This window comes from Neoarius graeffei, chromosome 8, assembly GCF_027579695.1.
Source record: "Neoarius graeffei isolate fNeoGra1 chromosome 8, fNeoGra1.pri, whole genome shotgun sequence".
NCBI classification, from domain to species: Eukaryota; Metazoa; Chordata; class Actinopteri; order Siluriformes; family Ariidae; genus Neoarius; species Neoarius graeffei.
The window spans coordinates 9,195,234-9,208,702 of record NC_083576.1 but is presented as its reverse complement, the minus strand read 5'-3'; the positions used below and the strand labels follow the sequence as shown (position 1 = coordinate 9,208,702).

The window sequence follows — 13,469 nt, the reverse complement described above, 5'->3', positions numbered from 1 at the left end:
TAGTATAAACACACACACACACACACACACACCTGCTGCTGGCTTGATATAAACTCAATAAAAATTATTTTAAATAAGCGAACATGTAAACTACTGTGTGCTCACTGACACGGACACTCACCGCCATTAAAACTGAAAGAAATAAAATAAGTGTCATATATTTTAGTTTACACAGTGTTTTATGAATACTAAAATCAAAGACTTAAAATAAAAATGTGAAAAACAGGACTGATACTGACCTGATTTTCATAAAAGGATGGAACACACACTTACTCATTCATTATATATATACTATATTATATATTTTTTTCCATTTAGCAGATATAAATAATGCAAAACACAAAATCTAACAACGACAAAGTTACAATCAATCAATCAATCAATAAGCAACCAAACAAACAAAAACACTTTTCAAAAATAACATTTTTAAATGATTTAGTGGCATGTTTTATTAAAATGTTTGTCAGGATAAATTGTTTTATAATTGATAAACTTAAGTATGTTATACATTATATAACCTAGAATTGTAAGTGTAATAATAAGTTAAGTTTTCAAACTTTTGGGGGGTAGACTAACAGGACCCATTTTTATATTTCTTTAAATAAAATAGTAAGAAAAATTAATAAAGTATCTGATTTGATGCTATAAACTGTAGGATGTAAAATCCTGAGAGCAGGTTTATTTATTTCTGACTCTGGACTCGACTCACTTCTTGCACCAGACTTCGGACGGAGAGTCGCAGCTCCTCGGTCCCGGGGCCGCTCAGCCGCTCCAGCGCGCGCACTCTGCTCTCCATCTCGCGCGTCTTAATCACCGCGAGCCAGCACGTGGCCAGAGCAGCGAGCGACAGCGCGAGACACGCGGCGGCAGCGGCGGCGGCGGGCCAGCGGCGCGAGGAGCCGTGCTCCGGGGATGCTTTCCTCTCCTCCGGGTGTGTATCCATACTGAACCGGGAGCACCGCTGGAGGAGATCCGCTCCTGCTGTCGGTGAGGATCACAAACTCTTCTGCAGCTCACCGGGGACTCCGGCGTGTAGAGCGCGCGTTAGTGTGCACGCGTGTTTGCTGTGGACCGTGAAACGAGGGGAGAAATAAAACCTCCCGAGCTCCTTCAACCAGCTGGCAGCAGACTCTGCGTGTGTGCAGTCCACTCTTACACTAAATAGGATGCCCAAACAGTACGCCACCTATTGGTTACCATAGTTACCAGAGCTGTACAAGTTCACGCTGCTTTTTAAGAATCGTCACGTCACAAAGTTTCCTTAGGGGTCCGTGACGTCATTCATTCAACCAGAGTTACGTAAGAATTTTTTTTTTTTTAAACCCAGATGATCATTTATCTTTAACAGCACGTCTTGTAACGTTTTATTCCTGCTCAAGCACCAGTGATTATTTTAAATTTGGCCTACAAGTAACCACCACAGCACACTTTTTATCCGTTTATAGTTGCTTTTAATGTTGAACACATCCTGAAGACAAAGTAGTCCCTGTTTATTGCTTTTTTTTTTTTAACCCTCAAGACAAAAAAAAAGGGGGGGGGGGTCATGTTAAAGTAAAACGAAAAGCATTAACTTTTTAAATATTTTCTGAAGGCTTTTCTGTATCAGAAATCCTTTACTGACTGTTAAAGCGCCAATACTGGAGACTCTTTACATAACCAGTTTATTAGCTGTAGAGTATAAGCAGCGTCTGCCGTACAAGTTGTTAGTAACACTGCAGTTACAGAAAATCAATCACTGATTGGTCGGATCAACCAGGACTGAGAATTTTTTGTAGCACTAGATGGTGGAACAATTGATTCAGAATAATTATGTAAACTTTAAATAAACTGACGTTCATGTGATGGAGAGAAACTAAAATATAATGCTATGAAGGAATGTGTACGTTTATGTAATTCATGATATTAATGGAAATGTTAAACACTAAAAAAAAAAAGAATCTGGGTTTTAAAAAAAAAAGGAAATTTACCCCATGTTCACCAAACTTGATTTGCAAACCTTGCATCTAATTATAATCAATCACTAGAACTAGAAAATAATTTTAGGTATTTTGATGTCCTTGAGCTAGTGGTCAAAATTCCATCTCTGCTGCCATCTAGTGTTTAAAATGTGCAACTGCAGCGAGACAAAAAGGAACCTGAACTTTTCTCCATTGACCCTTTTATTGAAAATGAAAAGAATCCACAAAAAAACAAACATGGCTACACAATGAATTAATAAAGCTATACGTTATTCAACAAATGAGAATAAGATTTGCCACAAACCCTTCATCTTCAGCTCTCCCTTGTTTAATGATTGTGGAAAATACAAGATAAGTTACAGATCATAAATTACATTATAATGAAGGGAAAACAAAGCAAGACAGTACTGGACATGTGGGACTGATGCAGTCGTCTGAACACAATCTCTCTTTGAGAGTAAAACAAAGCAAAACCTCAAGAGTTCTTCACTTGTGGCCCTTCCTAAGAGCATCAAAGAAAGGATGTTGAACAGCCTCGTCTGGAGTGATCCGCTTGGTCACGTCGTAGTCCAACATCTTCTCGAGGAGATCAAACAACTCCTCGTGGGCTGAACTTTTAGAGACCATGTAGTTCTGTTTGGAGAAAGTTAAGGGGGGGGAGGAAAGCGCCATTAATAGCCTGTTAAAAGTTCACCACATGCTGCTGCTACACTGCATGACAGTAAAAACAGACTGTAAACCAAGATTACACACACGAGTTTAACAACACTGTATAAATACTTTAGTGCACAACAATACACAACAGAACCACTTATGGGGGGGGAGGAGGAGGAAAAAGTTGTTTGAAAGCATATTGTGAAAATGTCAGTTATCCAGAGCCAGGAGTCAAAAAGTACTCTAAGGGTGGGAGGGGCATATTTGCACAGCTCATGTGATGCAGATTTAGATTTCTCTAAACTGTCTAGTGACAGCACACTTCCTAATATGAGCTAAATAAAATGTGTCTATTCTGGGTTTTAAAATCAGCAGTTATGGTGCAGATCCATTATGTATTGTAATATACAACTGTGTTATAGTTTACAAGAAAAAAAGCAAATTTTAAAGCACATCTCTTCCTCTTATCAAACTAGGAGTGTGACGTATACTCAGAAATAATTACACCATACTGATGCAGAACGTCTAACAAATACAAAACCGCATTATGGAGTAACGATGCTCACTCTGAGAGGTTTGCAATGTTTCCGAACATATCGTCCTGACGACGAGTGCACGTCCCAGTCCAGTTTGTCACGATGGACATATCGCCGTTTCCTGCAGGAATATGACATTTAATTCGATGCCATAGGATACACACCAACTCCATGCGCAATCAGTGAGTGATAACATGTTTTAAAGGTTACAGATTGATTTTATGATTAATATATATAAAAAAAAAAAAGATAGACCGCTAGAGAGAGACTTGCCTTGTTTTCTGGAGCATGTGCACTGGTATGGGACCCAGAACTCGTTCCATCATGGCCAGATGTTCTTTACTATCATGGGTCTGAAACAAGCACAAGCCATGTTATAGAACATTCTGAGCATTGTTATTAGGATCTGGTTATTCATCTGAAGTTATGAACAGGCTGCATATTTTCATTAGCTTTGCACTCACCTGGAAGAGTGTTGTTCCAAGGTAATATTCAATAAGAATACAACCTATGCTCCATATATCACAGGAATAATCCCAACCCAGCTCTGTGTAACAAAATAAGTAAAGAAAATACCGTCAGTGCCAAAGCGTCACCGCTGGTGACCACAGATACACACGTTCACATAAAGAGCAGTTCAGAATTACCCAAAATGACTTCAGGTGCACGGTAATGCCGCGTGGACACCACGGTGGTGTGATGCTCGTCCTCATATGTAGCATTCCCAAAATCGACCACTTTCACATCTGGGTTCTTCACCGTTCTCTCGTCTCTCTTCTGCGTAACAATAAGGTCAAGATGTTCCTTCAACTTCTAACTTTCTTAAACCAGCATACATGGAGAGCGCTATATAATAAATATAATAGTTAGCGTTATACTTGGTGCTCACCATTTCTGCATTGTACTCCAGGTCATACGCCGAATCAACGAACAAGATGTTCTCTGGCTTCAGGTCTGTGTGTGTCAGCTTGTTTCTGTGCATGACTGAAGAGAACAGAACAGTCAAATGAAACGCATACAAACCTATAATAATGGATTAAAAACAGTTACACGTGTCAGATGTTATACTACTTACATTTGACTGCTTTGATGATCTGGTAAGCCATATGCCTGATCTGGTCGATTGGAAAGGGCTGGAAGCTGTTTTCTTTGAGGAAGTCAAACGTGCTTAATCCAAGCAGTTCAAACGCAATGCAAATATGGCCGTGGTGATCAAACCAGTCAAGCATACGCACACAACAGCTGTAACAGAAGATAGAAACAGCATTCAGAAGTGGGAGTGCTGTCAAGCTGCACAGTTTCTTATTCTGACCTGATTTAAAGCAGAGGATGGGTGATGCAACAAAAAACAGGGTGGTTCTTTGGTAACGGAATTACGTTCACAGTAAAATGTAATTTTTTTTTTAGTTGCAGTTATATCAGGGAAAAAAAAATGTAACTTTCATTTCTTAAAATTCAAACCACGATCTCTCTGAAGCGACACTGCTATAACTGGGATGATGATTTTTAAATATGCTTTCAGAACATTTTGCCTTTGATTCCATACTTTAGCAATATCACTGAGCTGTGGTGGGTTTCTCAAAAGCCTCTTAACAAGGAGAGTGTGTGTTCATTGTGCTGCTCACTCAACCATTCAGTGATGATCTTTGTGCTATGATGCTTTTGGGAAACTCTGCACTGACCAGTTAAGGCAATTTCATAATTTTGGCCTTTCTACTGAACTGCCCCACACTACATGCATCATAATTTATAGGTTGGTTCACTGCCTGCAAAATTCTAGTGCTGCATTTAAAAACAATATGAATTTTAACACAAAACCAATGACACTTCAACTTTTTTTTTTTTGCAGTTACAATAAACACTTTATAAATTTTAAAAAATTCCTTTATTTCAAAGTTAAAATTTGAATTAATGTTAATATTTTACAATTTAAAAAAAAAAAGCTGCCTCTAGAGTTGATTGCAGTCATTTTATGACGCCCATAATATCCTAATATGAAAAGTGGATTGTTAAATTATTAATTAAAATATCAATATCATATCACACAGCTCGAATTACAAGCCAGGGTAAATTCCCAGTATGTTTTTATACAGCTAGTTTAAAAAAGACACCCAAGACCAGATGAAGGTCAGATCAGTGTTGCTTAAGGTCTAAGATCCCTTCACTGGCTTCCAGTAAGCTACAGAATTGACTTTAAAGTATTGCTGCTGGTGTACAAATCTCTAAATGGTACAGAGCCCAGTTACCTCTCTGATATGTTGCAGCGGCCTAACCCAATCAGATCTACCAGATCGCAGCAGCAAAATTTACTGGTAAAACCTGTTGTTAAAACAGTGTGGTGAAGCAGCTTTTAGCTACTATGCAGTACAGCTATGGAACCAACTCCCAGAGGACATTAAAAATGCTCCTGCTGTTGGCAGCTTCAAATCTAGACTAAAGACCAAGCTGTTTTCAGGTGCTTTCTGCTAACTGATGAATATCATCTTTACATGTTTTAAACTTTACTTAACTTTTACAGTCTCTGCAAGTTTTAAACTTAACTTTTATTCTATTTTATTCTGCTGTTTTTTACTGAACTTTTACTTCATTTTATTATTGTATTTCTACTATTGTTTAATTCTTATTTTTTTCTCTCTTCTTCCCCCTTTATTTTATGTAATTTTATTTTCTATTGTTTACTGTATTGCTTTTACCTCTGTAAAGCACATTGAACTGCCACCGTGTATGAAATGCGCTATTTAAATAAACTTGCCTTATTTAAGTCGACAAAGTATTGATCTTGGAAAAACTAATAAGCCAATTAATTAATCATGCAATGATTAATCGATGACGCAGGTAGTTTTCATGCGAACTCGAGTACAAACAGGATTAGTCATGCGATTACTGCTAATGTACTTGAAATATCTTCATTTGGATGAAAAAGAAAACACAGTTCATGCAACAACAGCTGTGGCATTACCACAAACTGCCTAATTTAAAAACCACCATTCTTATTGGCTAACAACGGCGCTTACTCACTCAATGTCGCGTGCTGAGTCGTTACCAGGGACGTACTAAATTTAACCCTGTATTTGCATTTACTCCTATTTTACCCCTAAATGTAACTGACAGAAAACTCATCAAAAAAAAAAAAAGATACACGTTTCACCTCTTCCTCCAGCACTGATACAAGTTACTCACTATTTTCTGCTGCTGTCAAGAGAGTTCACGTGTTCCAGCACTTCGACCTCAGACATGGCTGCATCTCGATAGCGTTCAATGTTTTTAATAATCTTCAGTGCAACACGAGCACCTCGACTGCAAAGGTCATAGTACAAGGACACATCATTGCAATCGCTGTAAACATAAATGAACCTCATTACTAAATGTTTTAATTCAGATACTCATCTTACCTTTTGTGATCGATGCACTCGACTACCTTCCCAAAAGCACCCTCTCCTAACGTGCACACGATCTCATCTAGGGTGTAAAGACAGGCAGTTAGACACACCAAACCTCCAGTATAAACACAACTGAGACATAGCTGAGCCATCTAAGATATAACTGTAGATAATAAATCGCTCAAAAAATACGATACATGGCATACATGAATACAAAGCAAATCAGTACTAGGCTACTATAACTGAAAAATACAGGAAAAACAAGGCTATGACTTCTCCCCTTCTGTAGCGCTGATATAATCATGCTCCCAAAAGCATTTATCCTAAAGCACTACACGTGACATTTCTTCATTTCATTGCATATGTGAGACAAAAATACAACAGATACAGAAGGTATACAAAAAAGTATATATTCTATACATCTCGCCCTGAGTATGTCTCCACTGTGATAGATCAGGTGCCCCTCCTCATCATCCTCAACACTTCTGGATCTTTTCCTGCGATGGCTCCTCTGTAGGTTTTCGGACCACCATCAGCATCACCACCATCATCATCAATAACCCATGAGAATCAGGGGAGACCAGAACACGGCATTCATTCATTCAGCGAGGGAAGAACAGGGGAAGCGATTCGGCCCATTCAGATACCGCAGCAGTCAGGCCCGGCCACAGGGTGCAGCCAACGCAAATTCAGTCCGCGACAGAGATAAGCACAGGGGGCCCACCACATAGTGTGTGTTACAGAAGAAAAACAATGGCAACACATTTTCAGACAGGATACTTAAAATATATTTAAAGTAGACATCATTGACAGTTTATAATAACCTTAAACTAAGATTTTGTTCCCCCACTCCCATGTATTGCCTGACTTTTTTCCTAGCATTTTCCTGTTTACTGGAATAACAATAAGTCATCAGGCATTCAACTAGACATTAATGTAAAGTGGGTGACTGCAGTAGTCCATCTACACAAACAAAAAGAAAATGGTGGCGTGATGAAAGGAAACAAGACGGCACTCATACCGAGTGAGAGCGACGGTGACGAGACCGGCTGCGGCTTTGTCTCCGCCCATGCCGGCTGCTCTGGCCACTGTATCCCGATGACTTGCTGTAGTGGTGCCAATCACGGTCTCTGTGGCGCACCCGATGCCTCTCCTTCTCTCTTGAAACGCTCCCATGGCTCCCCTTATCGCACCCTGAATCCACGGCTCGGACCTTAACGTCCTGCTTTTCGTTCAGACTCCGGCTCTCCAGGTAATGCCTACCGTAGAGCAGGTCATAATAAAATAACACCTTAGCTATTATGACCCACACTATAACATTCAAGTTTTGTATTTTGCACCATTGTTTTGCCTTTTGTTTTCTGCTCAGGCGAACTGTACATTTGTGGTTGTCATAAATGTATGACTAGTAACATGAACACCAATTGTGGTGATACTGTATGAAGTCAAAGTCAGTCAATGTGTATAAGAACTCTAAATGCCACTTATGGTGCGTTTATCAAACAGCCTTTCTGCTGACTCTTAACACAAACCAGGAAGTCAACCAGCGGACCTTCCGAAAAGCAAATATCGAGTAAATGGCATCTGTGCTGGTTCTGCCTTTCACAACAACGCATAGCTAGACAGTTCAAATATGGTTCAAATATAGCTGGGAAGCTGCTGAACCCAGAATGAAACGCGAGACCCACTCAGGGAGGCCTTTAACATAAGTCATGCATCATCGCCACAAATCAGGCCACCACCAACTGCACCCTTTCAGCATGTTTAGTCCATCAAGTGTGGTCTACATGTCAAATCAAAAGTTAGTGTCTGGTTTCTTCCAGGAAAAAAAACAGGAACATCAAATAGCTAATATTAAATCAGACGCTCTGCAGAGCATTTAAAACCAAAGGGTAAAACTTAGTCTACCTTTATACACTATCCAAACTAGTAATACACCTCATACTATACCACCAACAAAAACATTTTTACAAATGCCATTTAAAATGTAGTTTAGCCTTTATTCTTTAAAAAAAAAAAATCATAAAATCAAAATCAGGAATATGCTAACATCGGATATATATCTATAAATTAAGTTTTGAAAATCCATCTTTTAACACATATCTGGCCATTGAGATTTAAGTTAAAGTTTAGAATCAAAGATGAGGTTTACCCGTCACTGCATTTGTGATGATGTTGTTTACGGTACTTATTTTCCCGTTCACTGCTGTGTGACTCTCTTCGATGGCGCTTTCTTCTCCAAGCCTTTTCTGTCCAGCTGTTTTCTCTACTAGCCAGGGAATGACTTGTGATTTCTCGCTGCCTCATCTGCCAAAAAAACCCCAATACAGCTCCATGAAAAGAAAAAACACACGACACACTGATACGGAGGTAACCAACTATACTGGGGTTTTACCATTTATGATGGATTTACAATTACTTGAAGTTACACGGTAAATCAGAATCGGAATCAGAATGTTTAGTGGCCAAATATGTTCACACAAAAGGAATTCAGGTGGTGTCTCCCAAGCAACACTCCTCTCCTATTCAAGATATTTAACACAAGTGCACAATATTCTGTAAACTATTTTTCCTTCATGGATAAAAATAAATTAGACTTGGTGATTTTTTAACTGCTACTGTGTTATTTATTGCTTTTTATCTAAAGCTATTTAATAAAGCCACAAGCAGCAATAACAGTATAAAAAACACAAGGCATCTATTTGAAACCGAAGCATTTGATTCAATGTTGAATCTAGGTTTCAAAAAAGTAAGTAAATAACAGACCTCTAAAGCTTAGAAAGAACAATTTTGTATTTACTTACATAGATAAGTCACACAACTCTACTGCGCATGCGCAACATTCTAACCTTCGTACAATGACAAGGAAATTAGCCCAACAAGTTTTTTTTTTAATTAAACAATATAATGTAAGATAATGTTGAATATGAGTAAAAGAATGGGAAAATATACATTTCTGATATATATTTGAATAAAAAACCGATAATGTAGCTAGTATAATCGATGAGCTAGTTTGCTAACTACGTCACCAACAGCGCTCGAGCGTTGAATAATAACGAAACAAACTTACGTTATATTAAGTTATAAACCATAATCTAAATAAACAAACGTATCTCACCTTAGTTGAGCTATTTACGTGATTAAAATAATGACTGAAGTACAAGACGTTTCCTTGGAAATTTTAATTTTTTTTTCCCCAAGGCTGACGACACTGCTGTTCCTTTGTTCTGTCAAATCCGTTCTAAAATGGCTGCCTTCTTCTTCTAGAAAATTCTGCACAAGTCTTCCAACGTTTTCCCACCCGCATTCATATACCAGTTCAGATTGGCTAGTAGCATCTGCTTTCTGCGCTAGGATTGGCTAGAATCGTCAAGCTTCCGGCAAATAAGACAGTAATAGCCAATCCTGTGGCAGGGGTGTGGTTTGTGTAAATACGGGTGGGAAGAAGGTGTAGTACGTAGACGGTTCAGCTTGGGAGAGTCCATTACAGAGAAGGCAAACTCTGTAAAGGTTAAATATTCAAAACAAATAAGATTCAATATTTGAGCACTGTAATATATGTGTATGTATATGAGGAAAATATTTTAAGTAATAATAATGTTTATATATTCATGGTTTTTGAGTATATAAATAAAATGTTTCCCTTGTCATAATGGACTTTCCCAATCTGACATGGCGAAGGGAGTAACCCAAAACCTTCTCACTGTGAGGTGATGGTGCTGATCAGTACACCATCAGAGTTAAGCATGATTATGCAAATTAAAATTATGGTTACTGATTTCCAGTCATGTAATATTTGGTTCTGACAACAAAAATATGAAAAGGTGGTATTTGCACATAATTGTTTTAAATATTTTTGTCCTGTATGTTTATTTGATGGCTTCTGTATTATTGCCACAGGAAAAACAAGAGTGTAGAATTCCTAACATTCATTTTCTCATATTCTATCCGCATTCACTGGATATGAGCAATCGCATGCTTTGATTGGCTATTCTACTACTAGGATATCAGCTCATATACTGTGAGTAGAGAAAAACAAAATGGCGGATCGTGTTGCTGAAGAAGAAGAAACCTTTATTTGTCACATGCACACTTCAAGCACAGTGAAATTTATCCTCTGCATTTAACCCATCTGAAGCAGTGAACACACACACCCAGAGCAGTGGGCGGCCACACTAGAGCGCCCGGGGAGCAGTCAGGGGTTCGGTACCTTGCTCAAGGGCACTTAAGCCCAAGGCCGCCCCACATTAACCAAACTGCATGTCTTTGGACTGTGGAGGAAACCAGAGCACCCAGAGGAAACCCACACAGGCATGGGGGGGGGAGAGCTCTCGCCAGCTGCTGGGTTTGAACCCGAAACCTTCTTGCTGTGAGGTGACTGTGCTAACCACTACACCACCACGCTGCCCACCAACCAAACCAACCAAGTGGTGTAGTGGTTAGCACTGGCGCCTCACAGCAAGCAGGTCCTGCGTTCAAGCCCAGTGGCCGGCGAGGGCCTTTCTGTGTGGAGTTTGCATGTTCTCCCCGTGTCTGTGTGGGTTTCCTTCACAGTCCAAAGACATGTAGGTTAGGTTAACTGGTGGCTCTAAATTGACCGTAGGTGTGAATGTGAGTGTGAATGATTGTTTGTCTCTGTGTCAGCCCTGTGATGACCTGGTGACTTGTCCAGGGTGTACCCCGCCTCTCACCCATAGTCAGTAGGATAGGCTCCAGCTTGCCTGCGACCCTGTAGAACAGGATAAGTGGCTACAGATAATGGATGGATGGATATTATTATCGCATTTTTCACTAATTGCTCCTGTCATTTCGCCGGTTTGTTTACATTCTAAGCAGAAATTATTTTGTCAGATGTTTTGTACAAAGTTTTTATTCATCAAATTTGCAAAAAATAAAAATAAAAATGCTCTGTTTATCAAAATCCAGTGAATGTGGATAGAATAAAACAGTTATTCCACTCAATTTTGTCATACATGGCTTATAGACAACTTGGCACTACGTGCCTCATTGACTATCAGCTCATGTATGACTCAATTTCGTGGAATAACTGTTAAATATTTTTATCATTACGTTTTTATCTGTACATTGTATAGTCGGCTTGTTCTTAGGATCTTTTTTTTTATTCTATTTTATATTGTGGTGTAGTGGTTGGCGCCGTTGCTTCACAGCAAGAAGGTCCTGGGTTCGAGCCCAGCAGCTGGCGAGGGCCTTTCTATGTAGAGTTTGCATGTTCTCCCTGTGTCTGCGTGGGTTTTCTCTGGGTGCTCCGGTTTCCCCCACAGTCCAAAGACGTAGGTTTGGTGGCTCTAAATTGGTGGCTCTAAATTGACTGAATGTGAGTGTGAATGGTTGTTTATCTCTATGTGTCAGCCCTGCGATGATCTGGCGACTTGTCCAGGGTGTACCCTGCCTCTCACTGATAGTCAGCTGGGATAGGCTCCAGCTTGCCTGCGACCCTGCACAGGATAAGTGGCTACAGATAATGGATGGATTTTATGTTGTACAGTGTGTGTCTTTTTCTTTGCTCATGTCTGATAATTTGCTGCTGCAACAAAACAATTTCCCAGCTTGGGATCAATAAAGTAAATCAATCAATCAATCAATCAATCTATCTATCTATCTATCTATCTATCTATCTATCTATCTATCTATCTACAGTGCTCAGCGTAAATGAGTACACCCCCTTTGAAAAGTAACATTTTAAACAATATCTCAATGAACACAAACAATTTCCAAATTGTTGACAAGACAAAGTTTAATATAACATCTGTTTAACTTATAACGTGAAAGTAAGGTTAATAATATAACTTAGATTACACATTTTTCAGTTTTACTCAAATTAGGGTGGTGCAAAAATGAGTACAGCCCACAACAAAAACTACTACATCTAGTACTTTGTATGGCCTCCATGATTTTTAATGACAGCACCAAGTTTTCTCGGCATGGAATGAACAAGTTGGCGACATTTTGCAACATCAATCTTTTTCCATTCTTCAACAATGACCTCTTTTAGTGATTGGATGCTGGATGGAGAGTGATGCTCAACTTGTCTCTTCAGAATTCCCCAAAGAAAATAATTTCTTTACACCACAAAGGTGAAGGCTACAAGAAGATCAGCAAAGCTTTACTTATCAGTCAGAATACTGTCACAAAAGTGGTACAAACATTTAAGAAAGATGGAACTGCAACCATCTCATAGAGACGTCCAGGTCATCCACAGAAGTTAACACCTCGACAGGAACGTCTTCTGATGAGAAGGGTTGAAGAAAATCGGCATGCAAGTTCACTGCAGTTATCTAAAGAAGCAGAAAGCCAAACTGGGGTGACTATTTCCCGTGACACAATATAGCGTACGCTGCAGGGGAATGATGGCATGCATGGATGCCGTCCACGAAAGAAGCCTCTCCTAAAGCCCAGGCACAAAAAAGCCCGCCTAGAGTTTGCCAGGGCCCATGCTGACAAAGATGAAGACTACTGGGACTCTATACTCTGGAGTGATGAGACCAAGATAAATGTTTTTGGAACTGATGGCTTCAAAACTGGATGGCGTCACAAAGGTGAGGAATACAAAGAAAAATGCATGGTGCCTCCAGTGAAACATGGTGGTGGCAGTGTCCTTATGGGGAGCTGCATTTCACTGATGGCATCATGAATTCACAGATGTGTTGTCGTGCACTTTTCCAACATGACTAAACGCACATCTAAGGCCATTGTTGGATTTCTGAAGAAGAACACAGTGAAAGTGATTCAGTGGCCAAGTATGTCTCCTGATCTGAACCCAATCGAACGCCTATGGGGAATTCTGAAGAGACAAGTTGAGCATCACTCTCCATCCAGCATCCAGTCACTAAAAGAGGTCATTGTTGAAGAATGGAAAAAGATTGATGTTGCAAAATGTCGCCAACTTGTTCATTCCATGCCGAGAAGACTTGGTGCGGTCA

The 13,469-nt window shown here is 39.5% G+C and overlaps 1 protein-coding gene across 2 annotated transcripts; it reads right to left on the bottom strand.

Moving 5' to 3' along the window:
- Positions 1 to 2,141: 2,141 nt before the first annotated feature.
- Positions 2,142 to 9,778, bottom strand: clk4a (CDC-like kinase 4a). 2 transcript variants are annotated; one of them, XM_060927251.1, is made up of 13 exons: positions 9,647 to 9,778; positions 8,681 to 8,835; positions 7,550 to 7,787; positions 6,949 to 7,039; positions 6,541 to 6,607; positions 6,329 to 6,445; positions 4,224 to 4,390; positions 4,038 to 4,132; positions 3,796 to 3,925; positions 3,613 to 3,695; positions 3,422 to 3,501; positions 3,179 to 3,269; positions 2,142 to 2,591 (listed from the first exon to the last, which is right to left on the bottom strand). In XM_060927251.1, the coding sequence occupies exons 2-13, from the start codon at positions 8,833 to 8,835 to the stop codon at positions 2,445 to 2,447; spliced, it is 1,461 nt and encodes a 486-aa protein (XP_060783234.1). In that variant the 5' UTR covers positions 9,647 to 9,778; the 3' UTR covers positions 2,142 to 2,444. The 2 variants fall into 2 exon arrangements, with proteins under 2 accessions (XP_060783234.1, XP_060783235.1); XM_060927252.1 differs by lacking the exons at positions 6,949 to 7,039; positions 8,681 to 8,835; positions 9,647 to 9,778 and having other exon boundaries at positions 7,550 to 7,635.
- Between the last annotated feature and the right edge of the window lie 3,691 nt (positions 9,779 to 13,469).